Genomic DNA, 22,788 nt, shown 5'->3' with positions numbered 1-22,788 from the left:
AAAGGGAAACCAGAACAAGAGAGAGAGAAGGACAGGATTTACGGCTGTGTCTGAAGCTCACTCTGTCATCCTAACCTTGTTATGGGACTCTTGTGAGTGGAGGGGCTATATATAGATGTCTATCCAGCTCTGAGAGAGAGATATATAAAGAGAGAGAGAGAGACCCCTCCCCCAAGGTCACAGCTGAAACAGAGCACTCCCTAAGTCCTCTGCCTCTCCTCAGCTCTCTCTGAGACATGACAGAACGTCACACAGCATATACTGACCCATTAAACACTGAATGCTAGCACTTTCAATTGGGAACATCATGGAGACAACTATTTACGTTGGAGGAGTTCCTTATGACGTAAACAGTAGAATGGCCTTACTGAAGAGCTCAGTGATTTCAGGTCATAGGATGCCACCTTTCCAACAAGTCAGTTCGTCAAATTTCTGCCCTGCTAGAGCTGCCCCGGTCAACTGTAAGTGATGTTATTGTGAATTGGAAAAGTCTAGGAGCAACAACGGCTCAGCTACGAAGTGGTAGGCCACACAAGCTCACAGAACGGGACCGCTGAGTACTGAAGCGCGTAAAAATCGTCTGTCCTCGGTTGCAACACTCACTACCGAGTTCCAAACTGCCTCTGGAAGCAACATCAGCACAATAACTGTTCGTTGGGAGCTTAATGAAATGGGTTTCCATGGCCAAGCAGCCGCACACAAGCCTAAGTTCACCATGCGCAATGCCAAGTGTCGGCTGGAGTGGTGTAAAGCTCTCCGCCATTGGACTCTGGAGTACTGGAAACGCGTTCTCTGGAGTGATGAATCGTGCTTCACCATCTAGCAGTCCGATGGACGAATCAGGGTTTGGCAGATGCCAGGAGAACGCTACCAGTCCGAATGCATAGTGTCAACTGTAAAGTTTGGTGGAGGACGAATAATGGTCTGGGGCTGTTTTTCATGGTTCAGGCTAGGCCCCTTAATTCCAGTGAAGGGAAATCGTAACGCTACAGCATACAATGACATTCTAGACGATTCTGTGCTTCCAACTTTGTAGAAACAGATTGGGGAAGGCCCTTTCCTGTTTCAGCATGACAATGCCCCTGTGCACAAAGCGAGGTCCATACAGAAATGGTTTGTCGAGATCGGTGTGGAAGAACTTGACTGGCCTGCACAGAGCCCTGACCTCAACCCCATCAAACACCTTTGGGATGAATTGGAACGCCGACTGCGAGCCAGGCCTAATCGCCCAACATCAGTGCCCGACCTCATTAATGGTCTTGTGGCTGAATGGAAGCAAGTCCCTGCAGCAAGCTTCCAACATCTCGTGGAAAGCCTTCCTAGAAGAGTGGAGGCTGTTATAGCAGCAAAGGGGGGACCAACTCCATATTAATGCCCATGATTTTGGAATGAGATGTTTGACGAGGAGCTGTCCACATACTTTTGGTAATGTAGTGTAAGTGGCGTACCATGGACAGGCTACAACCATTGGTAGAATAACAGTGTCACCTAGTGGACTGGGTGGGTACACTCTGTGCTCTTTTCAACTGTGTGTGTGTGTGTGTGTGTGTGTGTGTGTGTGTGTGTGTGTGTGTGTGTGTGTGTGTGTGTGTGTGAGATGTGTGCTATCTTGGGGAGTTGAGTAATTAGAGCAGAGGACAAATTTCAGTTGTTCGCTGTAAAAGTTGTATTGTATGTACACCAGAGAAGATAGAAACTGCTGTAGATCCCCAATGCATTCCTCTTTGTATTTTGTTATTTGTCTGCCAGGTCAAACTTCCCTTCCCGGTGGATCAGATCACCAATCTTCCGCGTAATGACTTCCAGATCATGATAAAGATGCACAAACTGACCTCAGAGCAGCTGGAGTTCATCCATGACATCCGGCGGCGCAGTAAGAACCGCATCGCCGCCCAGCGCTGCCGCAAGAGAAAGCTGGACTGCATCCAGAACCTGGAGGTGGAGATACGCAAACTGGTATGTACATTGTTTTAACATGAAGGTCTATTTATCATACAATAAAAAGGTGAATCTTTACTGTTAGCATTTGTAGGACTGTCCGTTGTTTTCATATTTTGAGAGCAGGTTTTGGTATACTGGTTATGCACTGTATATGTATGGATTTTCTATATGTTTGTATTCTATGAGTGTAAGCTGTGTGTCTATTCTCTGTGTACACATAACATACATGTACTGTACTGTATGTGTGTTTTCTTGCAGGTGCATGAGAAGGAGAAGCTACTGAGTGAGAGGAACCAGCTGAAGGTGTGTATGGGCGAGCTGTGGCAGAACCTCTCCTACCTGTCCCAAGCTGTGTCCCAGGAGGTATGCAGGGAGGTGCAGGGGAACCCCGAGAAGACCAAAGCCCTGCACCCTACACACAAGCCCAACGATCCCACCGCTGCCACCAACAGCATCTCCATCATGGCCAGTATCGACCTCACCTCCAACCCAGGCTCCCCAACCTCAGAGGGCAGCCTGGCCAAGTCACCCTACCCCTCTGAAAGCCCTGTGGAGAGAGATGTTGGCTCTGGGCAGAGGCTTAGGAAGGGGCAGGGCGGTGGGGACACAGAGGTGTCTGTCCTGGGACAGGAGGACCCTGAGTCTTCCCTGGAGCCTGGAGCGTCTCCGGGTGTGTGTAGCCCCACTGTTTCGGTGGATTTTTGTCAGGAGATGACTGAGAAATGCACAACAGAAGAACAGCCCAGACAGGACTGTACCTAGTTAGCAATGACTGAATAGTTAGCAACCATTTGTTTTTTTATTGTTATTATGACACACATCTCTACCTTGATATGTATAAAGTTTGAAATACATTTGTTATCTGTGTTTTTTAAAGGATGACACTACAGTTGTCTTATCAGCAATACTGTTAAAACAGGTATCAAACAGTTATGACATAGCACTGGCAGCTTCCCCCTCTCTCTTTATCTATTTATCTCTCCACCCAGCCAGCACATTTAGTTCCTTGGAAGTTGTGGGAACGTATGTTTGTGGTTTCACATTCGTTGTGGGAATGAAGCCATACGTTTCCTGACCGGTAAAACTGAACGTTTGTTAAACGTTCTGAGAACAGAAGGGAACATTTTTGCCTGTTCTGCGAACATTTATTTTTAGGTTGCAGAGAGGTTCTGAGAACGTTTTACTCTGGTTCCTTTAAAGTTTTCCTGGGAGGTTTTATTAACGCTCTGAGAATGGAAATTATAGGTTATTTGGAGGTGTTTGAATAACTTCCATAAAACTTTCATTAAGACTTTTAATAACACTGCTAGCTTATTTTGGGTTCACTTCTTTGAACTACAAGCACAGATAGGACACATGGAAATTAATTTCCTTAGACATTAATCATGCAAACACATTTATATTTTATTGTGACACGGCATCATTGAGATTCAAACCTATAGGCTTATTTTCTCTATCCATGGAATTAGTCCACTGCACCAGCTAGCATGCCATGTTTTTTACGCATACAAAGCTGTTAATTTTTGTCTATTCAAACAGACCACATTTCAAGGAAAACAAGCACTCATTAAGATCAGGTGTGGCCGATTAGTGGGTGCGGTCAACACACCTGAACACACTTAACAAGATAGAGGATAGAGTTTTGTTGATGCTGAGAACGGAATGTAAATGTTTTTAAATAACATTCTTAGAACGGTACTAAAGTTTTCTTCTTTTCCCAATTTTTTATGGAAAGTTTTCTTAATGTTCTCTGAACAATTTGAGATCATGACTTTAAATAGAACCATGAGGAAACCTGTAGGAGACATTATGCTGAAGTCCTGAAATTCCCACAGAGGAACGTTGTTTCTTAACGTTCTATGAACAATTTGAGAACATTCTCAATGTCAAACTAGTTGGAGAATGTTTCTAGAACATTACCAAAATTGAAATGAAATATAACCATGTTTGAATTTTTAGGAAACGTTCTGTTAAAGTAATGAAATACCAATAAAATAACTTTTCTTAGGGGCCTACTGAGTGGTGCTGTGGTCTAAGGCACTGCATCGCAGTGCTAGCTGTGCCACTAGAGATCCTGGTTCGAGTCCAGGCTCTGTCGTAGCCGGCCGCGACTGGGCCCAGCGTTGTCCAGGTTAGGGGAGGGTTTGGCCGGCAGGGATATTCTTGTCCCATCGCGCACTAGCGACTCCTGTGGCAGGCCGAGCACAGTGCATGCTGACAAGCTCGCCAGGTGTACAGTGTTTCCTCCGACACATTGGTGCGGCTGGCTTCCAGGTTAAGCGGGCATTGTGTCAAGAAGCAATGCGGCTGGGTTGTGTTTCGGAGGACGCGCGTCCCGAGTCCATATGGGAGTTGCAGCGATGGGACAAAACTGTAACTACCAATTGGATACCACGAAAAAGGGATACAAAAAAAAAAACTTTTCTTGTCAAATTCCTTAAATATGCTGAGAATCTTCCAAAGCCAAGCATCTATCCTGCACCATTCCAATAAAGTTGTGTAAAGGTTGTATGCAAAATAACCATAGGACAACCACGCTCTCACCAAGCTCTATGAAACATATGGTTCTCAGAACGTTATGTGCTAGCTGGGTATCTATTTCTCTCTCTCTCTCTCTCCCTCTCCCTCGCTCCCTCCCTGGCTCTCATCATGGGAGGTTCAACTCAGGAATTCCTCTGAATGTTCAATAATGTCTCTGTAAAAAGCTATTTCATTATAAATTGTACATCTGAAGAGTTCTTCTGTACAGCTGAGAGTAGAATTAACTCTCATATGCAAAGTTTCCTTCAGTTCTTATTTCTCACTTTCTTTCCCCTGCATAGATGTTTTTAATGTACATTCCTATTTTGCCTTTGACACACAGTAGCATCTGTTGTGAAAGAAAGAAAGAAAGAAAGAAAGAAAGAAAGAAAGAAAGAAAGAAAGAAAGAAAGAAAGAAAGAAAGAAAGAAAGAAAGAAAGAAAGAAAGAAAGAAAGAAAGAAAGAAAGAAAGAAAGAAATGCAGGAATCAACATACTGTAGCTAAAGAGGGAAATGGGAGTAAAAAAACTTACTGCACCATTCAGCACCTCCCATAGGTAACATATCCCTACCAAATGCATTGACATTGGCACTTAGAAATGAAAACTCCCAAGCCAAGTACTTACTTAACTTATATTCAACAAATATAAATGGTGTCAAAGACTATCATACTTATCTGAACCATATTGCGCTTTTAGGGGTAGAAATGTACCTTCCCACATGTAGTGAAAATGTAGTATTTAGTTCTGAGGTATTTCCCCTTACATTTAGTGTAAATCAGATGTATTAAAGTATTGGAATGTAAGTGGAAGACACCACATATTCCTTGTTTGATAATAATAATTCCTAAATATAAGAGTGCAATTTATCCTCTAAACTTGTCCAGTATTCCTAATGGTGTATTATCAAGTGAAATGTTGAAAACTAATTCAAAGAGATGCTTAGATAGTTGTTGATCCATGGTAATTACAAATTCTTCCATTGTGGAAGATTGTTCTGTAGCATGTGTCAGGGTTAGCTTAGTGGATTGTTTGTTGTTTTCTCTAGGAACTTTCAAATGTCACATTCTGGGAATTTCATAGACATCCGTTAGTTTTCCTCACAGTATAAAGTACCAATGACAGAGCTCCACAGAATGTACTGTTACTCTGACTACATTGAATATACTTACCCCATTTTGATATTTTTGAATTTAGAAAATAAATATGTTAAATTAATTTATTTTAACAATGTTTCTATGGGGATTATTTGTTGGCACAAAATGTAAACTTCCTAACATTGAGTCTAGTGATTTTTAATGGTTGTTGTTTTTACTGACAATTTGGATGAAAGACAAGTCTTTTGTGTGTTGTATGATTCACAATGTCCTTATTTAGTACAAATTAAGCGATGGTTTAAAAGAGGTGAAAGTGTTTACAAAGGTCTGTGTTACATGTTTTAGTTTTTTAAGGATTTTTCCATGACAAGAGACTTTGCATAATTGGTTCGATAAGTTAGATTTTTTAAACTGTTTTTAAAATTGAACATAAAATTGTAAGTGGATGATGTGTTCACACAAGATTTTTAAAGTAGATGTTTGACAATTGCAGCTCCAAGTCTTGCCTTAGAGGTTTCAGAGGCCAAACTCATGTTAAAGGGAACGGAAGGTGTCAATTTAAAACCATACTGTGGGAAAATAATGTTCTGTCCGTACCATGAACAATGATTGATTTGAGTACAAATAAATTGTTTACTTGTTGGGGAAAAACATAATTGCATTTTATTTTTTAATGTGCATTAATAATGTTATTTTTTTCCACAGTGAAGGTTTGATTGAATCCCAGCCTGAGTGTATGCAGAGGTCATGCCTCGTTTGAACATTATGGACTCTCACACTTATCTACCTGTAAAATTCGGCATACCTCTCATTTTGGGTCTAGGACTGTATTGTAGGAATAAGTTGTATTTGGTGTTGTTTCTATTTTTACACACAGTGGTTATTATTGTATTTGTAGATTTTTGGTGATCCATTTTTAATGTGTAATTTGAGTAATCTGCAAAAGTGCAGATTCAGCTATTTAGCTTTTACCTTTTTATCTTTGAATGTTCAAATTGCCTGAGTTTATTATATTGTAAATAGTGTGTAACTGTGTTTTTTGTTAATTTGATATCCAATTGTTTTGGAAGAAGAAACAAAGTTTTGTAAAGACAATTTCTGTTTATGGATTAAAACAAATAGCATGTGTCAATTCTTTGTTTGTTTTCTTCTTCTGTGAAATGATTATATATCTCAAATAATACTTTGAACCCATCAAAAAATTATTTTCAGTTTTAGTAAATAAGCATTTAATGTCATGAATTAAGACTGTACTCAAACAACTAAAGACACATTCCCTAGCATAACAGTCGCTTGTTGAATGTTTGAGGCCTGGATTCAATGTGGGCCTTGAAAGATCCACTTTATAGTGCCATTTCCGATTGAGCCGGCATATGCAGCATTTATCATGAATGCAGTCTCCACTAACGTGGGAACATTGCTTTTAATATGTGCATAGCTGAAAAGGGGCGATCGGATTGAATCCCAAGCTAAATAATACGTTTATAAAAGTGAATGCTCTATATAAGCATATACAGTTGAAGTCGGAAGTTTACATACACTTAGGTTGGAGTCATTAAAACTAGTTTTTCAACGACTCCACAAATTTCTTGTTAACAAACTATAGTTTTGGCAAGTCGGTTAGGACATCTACTTTGTGCATGACACAAGTAATATTTCCAACAATTGTTTACAGACAGATTATTTCATTTATAATTCACTGTATCACAATTCCAGCGGGTCAAAGGTTTACATACACTAAGTTCACGGTGCCTTTAAACAGCTTGGAAAATTCCAGAAAATGATGTCATGGCTTTAGAAAGTTCTGAAAGGCTAATTGACATCATTTGAGTCAGTTGGAGGTGTACCTGTGGATGTATTTCAAGGCCTACCTTCAAACTCAGTGCCTCTTTTGCTTGACATCAAAAGAAATCAGCCAAGACCTCAGAAAAACAATTGTAGACCTCCACAAGTCTGGTTCATCCTTGGGAGCAATTTCCAAACGTCTGAAGGTACCACGTTCATCTATACAAACAATAGTACGCAAGTATAAACACCATGGGACCACGCAGCTGTCATACCGCTCAGGAAGGAGACGCGTTATGTCTCCTAGAGATTAACGTACTTTGGTGCAAATAAATCCCAGAACAACAGCAAAGGACCTTGTGAAGATGCTGGAGGAAACAGGTACAAAAGTATCTATATCCACAGTAAAACGTGTACTATATCGACATAACCTGAAAGGCCGCTCAGCAAGGAAGAAGCCACTGCTCCAAAACCGCCCTAAAAAAGCCAGACTACGGTTTGCAACTGCACATGGGGACAAAGATCGCACGTTTTGGAGAAATGTCTCTGGTCTGATGAAACAAAAATAGAACTGTCTGGCCATAATGACCATTGTTATGTTTGGAGGAAAAAGGGGGTACTTACAAGCCGAAGAACACCATCCCATCCGTGAAGCACGGGGGTGGCAGCATCATGCTGTGGGGGTGCTTTGCTGCAGGAGGGACTGGTGCACTTCACAAAATAGATGGCATCATGAGGAAGGAAAATAATGTGGATATATTGAAGCAACATCTCAAGACATCAGTCAGGAAGTTAAAGCTTGGTCGCAAATGGGTCTTCCAAATGGACAATGACCCCAAGCATACTTCCAAAGTTATGGCAAAATGGCTTAAGGACAACAAAGTCAAGGTATTGGAGTGGCCATCACAAAGCCCTGACCTCAATCCTATAGAAAATGTGTGGGCAGAACTGAAAAAGCATGTGCGAGCAAGGAGGCCTACAAACCTGACTCAGTTACACCAGCTCTGTCAGGAGGAATGGGCCAAAATTCACCCAACTTATTGTGGGAAGCTTGTGGAAGGCTACCCGAAACGTTTGACCAAAGTTAAACAATTTAAAGGCAATGCTACCAAATCCTAATTGAGTGTATGTAAACTTCTCACCCACTGGGAATGTGATGAAGGAAATAAAAGCTGAAATAAATCATTCTCTCTACTATTATTTCACATTCTTAAAATGGTGATCCTAACTGACCTAAGACAGTTAATTTTTACTAGGATTAAATGTCAGGAATTGTGAAAAACTGAGTTTATATGTATTTGGCTAAGGTGTATTTCCGACTTCAACTGTAAATGTTTTTCATGGGACATCATTACATTTTCCATGCTTTTGCATGCTCACCAACATTCATTTATCACAATAATTTCTGTTGATGTGCACAATCCTTTTCCCTTTCTGCCACAATCAACCACATACAGTGCCTTGCAAAAGTATTCATCCCCCTTAGCGTTTTTCCTATTTTGTTGCATTACAACCTGTAATTTAAATTGATTTTTATTTGGATTTCATGTAATGGAGATACACAAAATAGTCCAAATTGGTAAAGTGAAATGAAAAAAACAACTTGTTTCAAAAAATTCTAAATAATAAATAATGGAAAAGTGGTGTGTGCATATGTATTCACCCCCTTTGCTATGAAGCCCCTAAATAAGACCTGGTGCAACCAATTACCTTCAGAAGTCACATAATTAATTAAATAAAGTCCACCTGTGTGCAATCTAAGTGTCACATGATCTGTCACATGATCTCAGTATATATACACCTGTACTGAAAGGCCCCAGAGTCTGCAACACCACTAAGCAAGGGGCACCACCAAGCAAGCGGCACCATGAAGACCAAGGAGCTCTCCAAACAGGTCAGGGACAAAGTTGTGGAGAAGTACAGATCAGGGTTGGGTTATAAAAAAATATCCGAAACTTTGAACATCCCACGGAGCACCATTCAATCCATTATTAAAAAATGGAAAGAATATGGTACCACAACAAACCTGCCAAGAGAGGGCCGCCCACCAAAGCTCACGGACCAGGCAAGGAGGGCATTAATCAGAGAGGCAACAAAGAGACCAAAGATAACCCTGAAGGAGCTGCAAAGCTCCACAGGGGAGATTGGAGTATCTGTCCATAGGACCACTTTAAGCCATACACTCCACAGAGCTGGGCTTTACGGAAGAGTGGCCAGAAAAAAGCCATTGCATAAAGAAAAAAATAAGCAAACACGTTTGATGTTCGCCAAAAGGCATGTCGGAGACTCCCCAAACATATGGAAGAAGGTACTCTGGTCAGATGAGACTAAAATTGAGCTTTTTGGCCATCAAGGAAAACGCTATGTCTGGCGCAAACCCAACACCTCTCATCACCCCGAGAACACCATCCCCACAGTGAAGCGTTTCATCGGCAGGGACTGGGAAACTGGTCAGAATTGAAGGAATGATGGATGGCGCTAAATACAGGGAAATTGTTGATGGAAACCTGTTTCAGTCTTCCAGAGATTTGAGACTGGGACGGAGGTTCACCTTCCAGCAGGACAATGACGCTAAGCATACTGCTAAAACAACACTCGAGTGATTTAAGGGGAAACTTGTTTTGGAATGGCCTAGTCAAAGCCCAGACCTCAATCTAATTGAGAATCTGTGGTATGACTTAAAGATTGCTGTACACCAGCGGAACCCATCCAACTTGAAGGAGCTGGAGCAGTTTTGCCTTTAAGAATGGGCAGAAATCCCAGTTGCTAGACGTGCCAAGCTTATAGAGACATACCCCAAGAGACTTGCAGCTGTAATTGCTGCAAAGGGGGGGGGGGGGGGGGGGGGGGGGTGAATAGCAATGCACGCTCAAGTTTTCAGTTTTTTTGTCTTATTTCTTGTTTGTTTCACTCCAAATAATATTTTGCATCTTCAAAGTGGTAGGCATGTTGTGTTAATCAAATGATACAACCCCCCAAAAAATCAATTTTAATTCCAGGTTGTAAGGCAACAAAATAGGAAAAATGCCAAGGGGGGTGAATACTTTCGCAAGCCACTGTAAAAAGTAACTCATTTGGAGATAGTGAGCTTTTTAAGGTGCTTTGAATTGGAAACACATTGGGAAATGCCCACGCCCACACATGGCTTGGCATGTGTTGGTGTCTGTTTTTGGCCCAATCAATGATGAGCGCAGTGTTATTGATATCTCCTGTGCGTTGTTTCACTCGTAGGCAACTCCTGGGTCCTATTTTTGCTCTTGTCCCTCTTCACTTTTTCATGATAGAGGAGATATCCAAGAATACACTCTGAAAGAGAGAGAACATTTGGGATTGAGAGAGGCTAAATAACACATTGACACTAGTCATCATGACTTACTTTCTGTAAGATTTAAAACATGTTTTCTTACAACATTACAAACAGTTATCTATTGCAGCTTTACCAGTAAAATCGAGACATATCTCTCTCTCTCTCTCTCTCTCTCTCTCTCTCTCTCTCTCTCTCTCTCTCTCTCTCTCTCTCTCTCTCTCTCTCTCTCTCTCTCTCTCTCTCTCTCTCTCTCTCTCTCTCTCTCGCTCTGTCCCTCTACCTTCCCATCGTATGCTTTGAGTCATGCTCTCATGCTCTGTTGTTATCATGCTTTGTTGTAATAAGCTCACATTACAGAGTGTTTATGGCTCTCTAAACCACCAGGTCAGAGGCTGCCTGTCTCTTGGCTCTACTTGCCATTGACATTCTCCTTCCAGGGGGTGGCATCATGGGCATGTCCCCCATGTCACCCAATTCAGAGTCGGACGTCCGTAGAGAGTTGCTGCTGCAGTCACTGATGGTGGACATGCTCTCAGAGGGCATACGTGTCATGAAGCTTTGCTTCCGTCCTGGGTTAGGCAAGAGGAATTCGCTGCCCATTGAGTTCCTCCTCTCCTCCTCCAGGTCTATGTCCCTCAGAGCCAAGCTGGGTCTGTGTGTTGTCATGATGCTGGGTCTGTGTGTTGCAATAGGCACAGGTACTACTTCCATGTGGCTGGGCTGGTAGTGGTCTTGAGGGTGTAAATTGGGGTCCTTATGGTTCAGCTGACCCTGCAGGTTCCTGGGCCCACTGTCTCCATTCAAGAAAACTCCTCTGTAGGCTGGAGGGTGCTGGTCAACCATGGTGGCTTTGTGGTTCTCTGGGGCTCCCTGGAGGTGCAGGGTCTGGATCATCCCCTGGCTGGGCTGACATTGCTGGAGCTGCTGCTGGTAGTGCTGATGGGGCTTGAGGCCAGTGCAGTTGGCCAGGTACTGGCCTGGAGCCACGCTGTTGTGCCTGGGCACCTCGTGGTTAGGTATGTAGTGGGGAGGTGGGTCCATTGGGTTCAGATCCTCCTCAGGAATGACTTTGAAGATGGTCTGAGTCAGCGGCCCATTGTGAGAAGACAGTTTCCTCATCACACACAGTTGCTGTATCATCGCTTTCTTCTTCGGCTTGTAAATCAAACTGTCGTTGTCTGCTGGGTACTTGTCTCCCTTCAGAGTCTGTTTGATTTTCTTGATGCCCAGGTGGGATATCTCCAGGAGGTTCAGGAAGAGAGACACCCCGGCGATGACGATCATGAACACCATGAACACTGTTTTCTCTGTGGGCCTGGACACGTAACAGTCCACGCTGTTGGGGCAAGGCATCCTCTCACATTTATATAGAGGCTCCAGTCCGATGCCATACAGGATATATTGGCCCATGATGAAGCCCACCTCCACTACGGAGCGTGTTAGGATATGGATGACGTACGTCCGCAGCAGGGACCCTCTCAATGGAGCCTTCTTCACCTTCCTCTGCTCCTCCAGCTTCTTCAACTCCTTCTCAATGCGCTTGTGTTGCTCCACCAGCGCCTCCGTCTCCCCCAGCTCTGCCTTCAGCTGGACCCTCCTCCGGTGCCTCTCCTTCTCCAGGGCGCGCAGGCGGTAGAGCGCGTGGCCCATGTAGACGAGGGAAGGCGAGGACACAAAGATTACCTGCAGGACCCAGAAGCGGATGAGGGAGATGGGGAAGGCCTTGTCGTAGCAGACGGTCTTGCAGCCCGGCTGGTCTGTGTTGCAGATGAACTCGCTCTGCTCATCGTCCCACACGTCCTCGGCGGCCACGCCCAGCACCAGCATGCGAAAGATGAAAAGGACGGTGAGCCAGATCTTTCCTACGATGGTGGAGTGGACGTGCACCTCCTCTAGGATGCTGCCCAGCAGGTTCCAGTCCCCCATGGTCTCTCCTCAAGGCTCACTGGTCTCTACTGCCATATGTCCTCACACTGGAGAGAGAGAGACCAGAGGGATATCCCATCTATTTTTATTTTAACAGTTAGATCGTAACTACAGTTTAAAACATGCAATGTTTATAATCATTATGCAATGAATGGAGTTAGTAATTGAGACAAGGGCAGTGGAAGGTAGCCACCTAAATGGAAGATAATCCAAGAAAGAAAACAAGTAGGCGGCCAGTACGATGCAGAAAAGTTTAGTGAACTTACAGAAAATATACAAAAATAATATATATAGTAGGAGCAGATCGGTCTATAGTTTACTTCAGGACGCATCACTGCAACATGTTTCGACTACAAAAGTCTTCTTCAGGCAGCATTGAAGACGTTTGTACTCAAAACGCGTTGAAAAATTTCACCTAAGAATTTCACTTAGTTCTTGTCATTTCAGACATGCATTTCTTGTTTTCCTCGCTTTAACTTTTATTTTGGTAAGACAACTGCAATACAAATCAGCATCATGATGCAGACAGTAAGAGCAGTAGGGGAGAGTGAGGTAATATGAGCCATTTTTTACATTCAGCATTACTCTGTCAAGGGACATATATTATTCTTTCTAACAAAGATATCTACATATATTTCAGGATGTTGTGTATCCCTGGAAATAATCAGAGGTCATGTAAACATTCGTTTTGAAAACATAGCTTGTCCAAAAAAAGTGTTCTCTTGACATAATTTACCCCAGGTGTGGGGTAAGTTGAGCCGCGCGACAGGGTAAGTTAAGCTGCCTACAAATTTCTGTACTGAATGAAATATTACCACTACCTTTTTAAAACCATGTCTTTCTAACACTTTTAACATAGGCCAGGCCCTGGTGTTAGCTCATATCCCAGCAATAATGCCCTGCATTACGCCTGGGAAGACAACACTTCAATTTGTTCAACTTGCCATTGGCTCAACTTACCCCAAGGCAAACATTTTGACTGTATTAGCCCATACAGCTACAAGGATGCACTTTCATGCTAGGTTTAGGACCTCATACTGAATCTTATAGAGACCCCCACTGATGTATAGAACAATATTAAAATGATCTACTTTGGTTTAGATACAAGCATCATGAAACCTCTAACACAATACATTCATTTGATTTGGTGAAAATCCGTTTTCTGAACCTAACTCTTTCCATGTGGTTTCTTCCTTCACAGACAATGAAATTATAACCTCTTCCTAAATATTGAGTCAAATGGTTTCCTAGAAACAAGGGTGGCTCAACTCACCCCTTTGGCTCAACTTATCCTACTCTCCCCTAAAATTTTTTTTTACAGAAGTCAATACATAATTTCAATGCGAAGAAAAACAAGCACTTACATGTCAATGATATGGGTACTTTCTTTGCCTCTCGATGCAAATCATGTTTCCCACTCGCCAAAATCACATGCTTGGTATGGTTACCCCATGGAGATGTTGGTTTCCTTTCCAAAAGCACATCTCTCCCTCAGTCAGTCAGTCAGTCAGTCAGTCAGTCCGCGACACAGAGTGACTGTTCTGTGTTCCACCGTGCTGCTGTTGCACACAGGGTTCATAGGATGTGAGGATTGATCTGCAACCCACGGGAGGGACAATGCCCCATGGCACATCTTGCCAGGCAATTGTTGAGTCCTGCCTGCAACTCCACCCCCCTCCCCGGCCTGTTCCCACACCAACCAACAGTGCCAACCCAGCTAGTGCCCTCTAACCCCCATGAATACCCCGCTCGCTGGAAGAGAGGGTATATTTGTGTATTGTTTTTTGTTCCCACAATGCTCCCATTTCGGCCCTTTAGGTTTAATAGTAACCCTCCTAATTTGGAGCTTCAGATATAAAAATTTTGAGGCAAAGGTATGTAGGAGCAGCTGTCCCTCATATCTGATTAATGTAATGCATAATCTATAACGCCAGACACACCGGTTCAATGAGTCATGTTCGGTTTCATAGTTAGCTGCATGGGGAGTTATTGTTCTTTGGAGTGCGTGTGTTCTACCCCCCATGATGGTTTGTCTGCCGAAAGAGAACACCATAGTGCAAAAGATACTCAATCTATCCAATCCAACACCTGAATACTATAGGGTTAGGTTATATAATGAGTTAGTGAAATTTGGTGTGAGTTGGTTGGTGTGATCTCTATTTTGTTTTGCATTTCAAAGTATTGGTTATGTGGTGTTGAGTGTTCAAAAACAACACACAATGCAAACTGAATTTTATTCTCACTTTGGGTTGCAGTGCAATATTCCTGAACTGGTTTTATCCACTGAAAATGTATATATTGAACTCCCCTTTTATCTGTTTGGGACTAAAGGCATACCACACAGCATAACCATGAAGATAAGTAGATAATCACATACCCTTGTTGTGAAGTTGAATTGTGTGGTTCTGAAGTTATTCTACACAACCCAAACCCCCCATACCAAGCCATACCCATGCTAAGTAATAGTACACAATAGTAGTTGAGTTGCTGCAACTGCATAAAAAGACCAGTCAAGCCTCAGGGCTTTAATTAGCTTTCCATTGCACACTGACAGAGTCAATGGAGGATTGATTAGAATTTCCCTTGCAGAAGCTTCAACAGCAAATGCCAGATGTCACATTGGGATGTTGCATTACATAACGAGTTCATCTAGTACTTAGCTAGCGATCCATAGGGGCTGGGCCTGAATCTGTTGTTGTCTATCTGTATTTTGCCGATGCCCAGACCTGCACCCATATGTTTTGATCTGATTAGCTTCTCCTTTTTTTGTTCTGACTGAACGACATGCATTTAGACATTTGTTCTATTGCTCACTGTTAATGTCATTGACCCAACAGAGATGTCAATAACATGCGTTCATCAAAAATTATTAGGGTATTTGGCCATTGAGCATATGATATGATTGCTACAGTTCACAGGTACAGGTTAAACTTCAACAAGGTCATACATTTGGATGGTCACATACAATATTTTACATCAGCAGTTGCTACATCGATTTTTGGACTTGTAAAATAATGATATGCATGCTCTTCAATCGAATGCTGCCTGCACCCGCCCACCCGACTAGAATCACTACTCTCGGCGGGTCTGACTTAGAATATGTGGACAACTACAAATACCTAGGTGTCTGGTTAGACCGTAAACTCTCCTTCCAGACTCACATTAAGCATCTCCAATCCAAAGTTAAATCTAGAATTGCCTTCCTATTTCGCAACAAAGCCTCCTTCACTCATGCTGCCAAACATGCCCTCGTAAAACTGACTATCCTACCGATTCTTGACTTCGGCGATGTCATTTACAAAATAGCCTCCAACACTCTACTCAGCAAATTGGATGTAGTCTATCACAGTGCCATCTGTTTTGTCACCAAAGCCCCATATACTACCCACCGTTGTGACCTGTACGCTCTCGTTGGCTGGCCCTCACTACACATTCGTCGCCAATCCCACTGGCTCCAGGTCATCTATAAATCTCTGCTAGGCAAATCCCAGCCTTATCTTAGCTCATTGGTCACCTTAGCAACACCCACCCGTAGTATGCGCTCCAGCAAGTATATCTCATTGGTCATCCCCAAAGCCAACACCTCCTTTGGCCGCCATTCCTTCCAGTTCTCTGCTGCTAATGACTGGAACGAACTGCAAAAATCTCTGAAGCTGGAGACTCTTATCTCCCTCACTAACTTTAAGCATCAGTTGTCAGAGCAGCTTACCGATCACTGCACCTGTACACAGCCCATCTGAAATTAGCCCACCCAACTACCTCATCCCCATATTGTTATTTATTTTGCTCATTTGCACCCCAGTATTTCTATTTGCACATCATATTCTGCACATCTATCACTCCAGTGTTAATACTAAATTGTAATTATTTTGCACTATGGCCTATTTATCACCTTACCTCCATAACTTACTACATTTGCACACACTGTATATAGATTTTCTATTGTGTTATTGACTGTATGTTTTGTTTATCCCATGTGTAATTCTGTGTTGTTGTTGTTTTTATTGCACTGCTTTGCTTAATCTTGGCCAGGTCGCAGTTGTAAATGAGAACTTGTTCTCAACTGGCCTACCTGGTTAAATAAAGGTGAAATAAATAAATAAATAAAAAATATGTACCCATTGATTCTTGAAGAATATAACTTATAAATGCCTCATGAGCTTGGTTCAAAGGTACTACCCCATCAGAACCCAAAATATAAGCTTGTCTTACTCCAATGTTTATAAAGAAAGTAAACAACTACTGTACTACTGCGTGGCCGCACACGACTCCAATACCATCATTACGTTTGCTGACGAGACGACGGATTTAGGCCTGATCCCCAACGACAATGAGACAGCCTATAGGGAGGAGGTCAAAGATCTGGCAGTGTGGTGCCAGGACAACAACCTCTCCCTCAACTTCAGCAAGACAAAGGATCTGATCGTGGACTACAGGAAACGGAGGGTCGAGCACGCCCCCATTCACATCGGGCTGTGGTGGAGACGGTCGAGAGCTTCAAGTTCCTCGGTGTCCACATCACTAAGGACCTATCATGGTCCAAACACACCAACACTCGTGAAGAGGGCACGACAATGCCTCTTACCCCTCAGAAGGCTGAAAAGATTTGGCATGGGCCCTCAGATCCTCTAAATGTTCTACAGCTGCACCATTGAGAGCATCCTGACCTGTTGCATCACCGCCTGGTATGGCAACTGCTCAGCATCCGACTGCAAGGCGCTACGGAGAGTAGTGTGTACAGCACAGTACCTCACTGGGGCCGAGCTCCCTGTCATCCAGGACCTCTATACCAGGCGGTGTCAGAGGAAGGCCCTACAAATTGTCAAAGACTCCAGCTACCCAAGTCATAGTCAAGTTTGGGACCAAAAGGCTCCTTAACAGCTTCCAGCCCAAAGCCATAAGACTGCTGAACAGTTAATTAAATGGCTACCCGGACTTTCTGCTTTTCACCCCCTACCTACATGTACATAGTACTTCAATCAATCAATCACCTAACCAAACCTACATGTACATATTATCTCAATCAATCATCCCAATTACCTCGTACTCCAGTACTCTGACTCGGTACCGGTACTCCTGGTTTATAGCCTTTATATACTGTAGCCTCGTTACTTGTTATTTTATTGTGTTCTTTTATTGTGTTACTATTTTATTTTTATCTATTTGTTCATTTTCTTACTTTGTAACTGCATTGTTGGGAAAGGGCTCGTAAGCAAGCATTTCACAGTAAAGTCTACACTTGTTGTATTCGGCGCATGTGACAAATAAAAATTTATTTCATTTGAAAACTATCATTTTGATATCATGTATGGTCAGTCCTTGCATCCATAGCTCTGTCTATACATTTTAGAGTGATTACATTTCTCCAGCCCCATCCCTCAGCTTTTTACCAAAACAGTGGTGGGGAAGCCGCTTTGTTATTGTTTCAACTGCTGGTTGGCCCTTTAAGCACATTGTAGTGATAATACTTAGAAACAACATCCATACTAATGCCTGTTAGTGCCACTCAATATATTAACTTAACTCTTACATCTCTGCCCCTAGTAAATGTTATTGTGATAGACAGACCTCTTTTGTACTTACAATCTCCATACTGTAGTCTGCTACTTTTGTACTCACACACAGGATATGGGCCTTTCTAATAGAATTGTGTATAATAGTGTTATGCTTTAAATCTTAATTCTTATAGGTTCTGGGTCAAAGTCTTGATTACGTGGCCATACCATACAAAATGTTACTAAACAGTCCACTACCATTTTACTACCTTCAGGATTTTCACATAGGGTAGACCCTGATTGTACATACTATCTCTGACGGTGGCATTCCAAAAGGTTGAGGTCATGTGAGGATGTTCTATGTTGTGCCGTAGCAATCCGTCAATACTTGTAGAGAACACATCATGTACTGTGGGATCAGAGAGTGGTTTATAAAAAGTGAACAATACCGAGGGCCATAGCAGCCCTCATTAAACCCTGTGATCAAAGATAAGATCAATAAAGAAAACACACAGGCAGGCAGCACTCGTAGATACAGCAGGAACACTACAGGATACACTACATGATCAAATGTATGTGGACACATCTCATTCCCAAATCATGGGCATTAATATGGAGTTGGTCCCCCCTTTGCTGCTATAACAGCCTCCACTCTTCTGGAAAGGCTTTCCACTAGATGTTGGAACATTGCTACGTGGACTTGCTTCCATTCAGCCACAAGAGCATTAGTGAGGTCGGGCGTTCTCCTGGCATCCGCCAAACCCAGATTCGTCCGGCGGACTGCAAGATGGTGATGCGTGATTCATCACTCCAGAGAACGTGTTTCCACTGCTCCAGAGTCCAATAGCGACGAGCTTTACATCACTCCAGCCGACGCTTGGTATTGTGCATGGTGATCTTAGGCTTGTGTGCGGCTGTTCGGCCATGGAAACCCATTTCATGAAGCTCCCGACAAACAGTTATTGTGCTGATGATGCTTCCAGAGGCAGTTTGGAACTCGGTAGTGAGTGTTGCAACCGAGGACAGACAATTTTGACGTGCTATGCGCTTCAGCACTCGCCGATCCCGTTCTGTGAGCTTGTGTGGCCTACCACTTCGCAGCTGAGCCGTTGTTGCTCCTAGACGTTTCCACTTCACAATAACAGCACTTACAGGTGACTGGGGCAGCTCTAGCAGGGCATAAATTTGACAAACTGACTTGTTGGAAAGGTGGCATCCTATGACGGTGCCACGTTGAAAGTCACTGAGCTCTTCAGTAAGGCCATTCTATTGGCAATGTTTGTCTATGGAGATTGCATGGGTGTGTGCTTGATTTTATACACCTGTCAGCAACGGGTGTGGCTGAAATAGCTGAATCCACTAATTTGAAGGGGTGACCATACTTTTGTATATATAGTGTATGTACTGTACAGGAACACATATCAAAGAGGAATAGCTATAAGCAATACACATTAATTACCAATTGATTACCGGTACTTTTCACACCCATACTTACAGTATATCACACAAGGTGTAGAAAGCAAACACAATTTAAAGAGAGAGAGAGAGAAAGAAAGAAAGAAAGTGTGAGAGAGAGAGAGCGATTCAGAGTGTTTAATGGTCAAATGTACAGGTGTGATTGCAGGGTATAGTGAAAATAAGTGAGAGAGGGCCCACAGTGCATTCACTGCACATTAAATCATTACAGATATAGACAGATCATTCTAGATCCATACCACACTGTACAGTAAGATCTAATTTAGCACGTGTGCCCTGTGCTCTGGCACGAGATGGCTGGGTGGCAGGGGCTGTTCCCATAGTAACTGAGGGGATTAGATTATCAGGCCCGGGTAAACCTGGTGGGAGGAGTTTGTGTAAAGGATGTCACACTGCTTGGTTAGCGAATACCACTTCCTTCTGATTTGGCTCACACCGAGGCTCGAACCCAGGACCTCTGCTTTACTAGCACACATGACCACCCTCCCGAAGCGTCTTACCAGTCGCGCCACATGAAAAGCTAGCTATTCGCTGGTACAAGTGGGGACACTTCAGACTGAGGAGTATGTTTCACACATCCACACTACATTTGCACCAGGTGAACAGTGATTGCATTCGTTTTGGAAACGGGCTGCCTCCCAGGCATGAGCCAGGTGCCCCGTTCAAAGCCCACTGGTGAAGTCGGCTCAAAACAAAAGTGACATAGCCTAGGATAGATTAAGCATGTGGAGTAATGAGTCGGATTCTTTGTTTTCACATGCAAATGTAATTGCTTTTGATAAAAACGCTTTATCTGGTGCACCGCGGCTCAGGTTAATAGAACTCCCTCAATGTCAGAACTCATGTTGTCAACCATGGTTGGCATCAACTCTCTGTGCTCCAATTGGTCCTGAGCAGTTCCAACCCCTCCTCCAGGCTAGTGATTATCTGCAGTAGTTTGGCCCTGTCCTGCTGTGCACTGAGCCCCGTCTGCATGCCGCTTGGCCCCCTGGGTCTTTCATCCAGTACCAGCACTCCTGCTGGGTGGAAATCATTAGTCACCAAGAAGTACAGGTCGCAAAATAGTTGGGAAGAGATTTTTGATGTGCCAATTCCATGGCACATGATTTATGAACTGATACACAAAACAACACTGGATTCAAAACGTATACTTTTTCAATGTAAATTATTATACAAAATTCTTGCAACCAATAGAATGTTATGCATATGGGGGATACAACCATCCCAGCTCTGCAGATTTTGCTGCGAAGAGACAGAATCATTTGATCACTTGTTTGGTACTGCCCATACAGTGAGGGAAAAAAGTATTTGATCCCCTGTTGATTTTGTACGTTTGCCCACTGACAAAGACATGATCAGTCTATAATTTTAATGGTAGGTTTATTTGAACAGTGAGAGACAGAATAACAACAACAAAAATTGTTATGAATTGAATTGCATTTTAATGTGGGAAATAAGTATTTGACCCCTCTGCAAAACATGACTTAGTACTTGGTGGCAAAACCCTTGTTGGCAATCACAGAGGTCAGACGTTTCTTGTAGTTGGCCACCAGGTTTGCACACATCTCAGGAGGGATTTTGTCCCACTCCTCTTTGCAGATCTTCTCCAAGTCATTAAGGTTTCGAGGCTGACGTTTGGCAACTCGAACCTTCAGCTCCCTCCACAGATTTTCTATGGGATTAAGGTCTGGAGACTGGCTAGGCCACTCCAGGACCTTAATGTGCTTCTTCTTGAGACACTCCTTTGTTGCCTTGGCCGTGTGTTTTGGATCATTGTCATGCTGGAATACCCATCCACGACCCATTTTCAATGCCCTGGCTGAGGGAAGGAGGTTCTCACCCAAGATTTGATGGTACATGGCCCCGTCCATGGTCCCTTTGATGCGGTGAAGTTGTCCTGTCCCCTTAGCAGAAAAACACCCCCAAAGCATAATGTTTCCACCTCCATGTTTGACGGTGGGGATGGTGTTCTTGGGGTCATAGGCAGCATTCCTCCTCCTCCAAACACGGCGAGTTGAGTTGATGGCAAAGAACTCGATTTTGGTCTCATCTGACCACAACACTTTCACCCAGTTCTCCTCTGAATCCTTCAGATGTTCATTGGCAAACTTCAGACGGGCCTGTATATGTGCTTTCTTGAGCATGGGGACCTTGCGGGCGCTGCAGGATTTCAGTCCTTCACGGCGTAGTGTGTTACCAATTGTTTTCTTGGTGACTATGGTCCCAGATGCCTTGAGATCATTGACAAGATCCTACCGTGTAGTTCTGGGCTGATTCTTCACCGTTCTCATGATCATTGCAACTCCACGAGGTGAGATCTTGCATGGAGCCCCAGGCCGAGGGAGATTGACAGGTCTTTTGTGTTTCTTCCATTTGCGAATAATCGCACCAACTGTTGTCACCTTCTCACCAAGCTGCTTGGCGATGGTCTTGTAGCCCATTCCAGCCTTCTGTAGGTCTACAATCTTGTCCCTGACATCCTTGGAGAGCTCTTTGGTCTTGGACATGGTGGAGAGTTTGGAATCTGATTGATTCATTGCTTATGTGGACAGGTGTCTTTTATACAGGCAACAAGCTGAGATTGGGAGCACTCCCTTTAAGAGTGTGCTCCTAATCTCAGCTCGTTACCTGTATAAAAGACACCTGGGTGCCAGAAATCTTTCTGATTGAGAGGGGGTCAAATAATTATTTCCCTCATTAAAATACAAATCAATTTATAACATTTTTGACATGCGTTTTTCTGGATTATTTTGTTGTTATTCTGTCACTCACTGTTCAAATAAACCTACCATTAAAATTATAGACTGATCATGTCTTTGTCAGTGGGCAAACGTACAAAATCAGCAGGGGATCAAATACTTTTTTCCCTCACTCTATATAATGTTGTTGGGTCTGTAACCATGTATGCCAGTGACAGTCTCTTCCCATTCAAATATTTGTTTTCAACAAAAAGTTCAGTAATGGTCCCATGTAATTCCCGTTGATATTGCAAGGGTTGTTTTGTTTGCACAATTCGCTGTCTGTGCATTGGTATATTGTATATAAAAGTGGATCTTCATGATTGTATTTTCCTTCCTTTTTAGACCACCAAGATGGTTATCCAAGATGGCGTAGCGGTGCGGTCGTGTTCTCTGTTGTGTGTCCGTGTAAATAGCCTGTTTTTTGTATTTTTTTTGTATTTTACGAATATTTTTCCCTATCACACTTTTCATCCTTCTACTAAATATACTTTCCTGCAACC

At 43.0% G+C, this 22,788-nt stretch overlaps 2 protein-coding genes across 2 annotated transcripts in view; one reads left to right on the top strand and one right to left on the bottom strand.

The window, feature by feature from the left end:
• Positions 1–2,850, top strand: part of LOC311102845 (transcription regulator protein BACH2-like) — a 36,170-nt gene extending 33,320 nt beyond the window's left edge. Inside the window, exons 4-5 of the mRNA XM_084144286.1 lie at positions 1,750–1,956; positions 2,200–2,850. Coding sequence (XP_084000412.1) covers positions 1,750–1,956; positions 2,200–2,703 — 711 coding nt within the window. The 3' untranslated portion in view covers positions 2,704–2,850. The remainder of the gene's footprint in view (positions 1–1,749; positions 1,957–2,199) is intronic.
• Positions 2,851–10,610: 7,760 nt separating this feature from the next.
• LOC311102490 (gap junction alpha-10 protein-like) lies at positions 10,611–12,576 on the bottom strand (the record flags this gene model as incomplete). The annotated part of the gene is made up of 2 exons (XM_084143848.1): positions 10,611–10,649; positions 11,068–12,576. The coding sequence occupies 2 exons, from the start codon at positions 12,574–12,576 to the stop codon at positions 10,611–10,613; spliced, it is 1,548 nt and encodes a 515-aa protein (XP_083999974.1).
• Positions 12,577–22,788: the final 10,212 nt, after the last annotated feature.

The sequence above is a fragment of the Coregonus lavaretus genome (assembly GCF_964263955.1).
Source record: "Coregonus lavaretus genome assembly, chromosome: 27".
Lineage (NCBI taxonomy): Eukaryota > Metazoa > Chordata > Actinopteri > Salmoniformes > Salmonidae > Coregonus > Coregonus lavaretus.
This window is presented reverse-complemented; position numbering and strand designations above follow the sequence as displayed.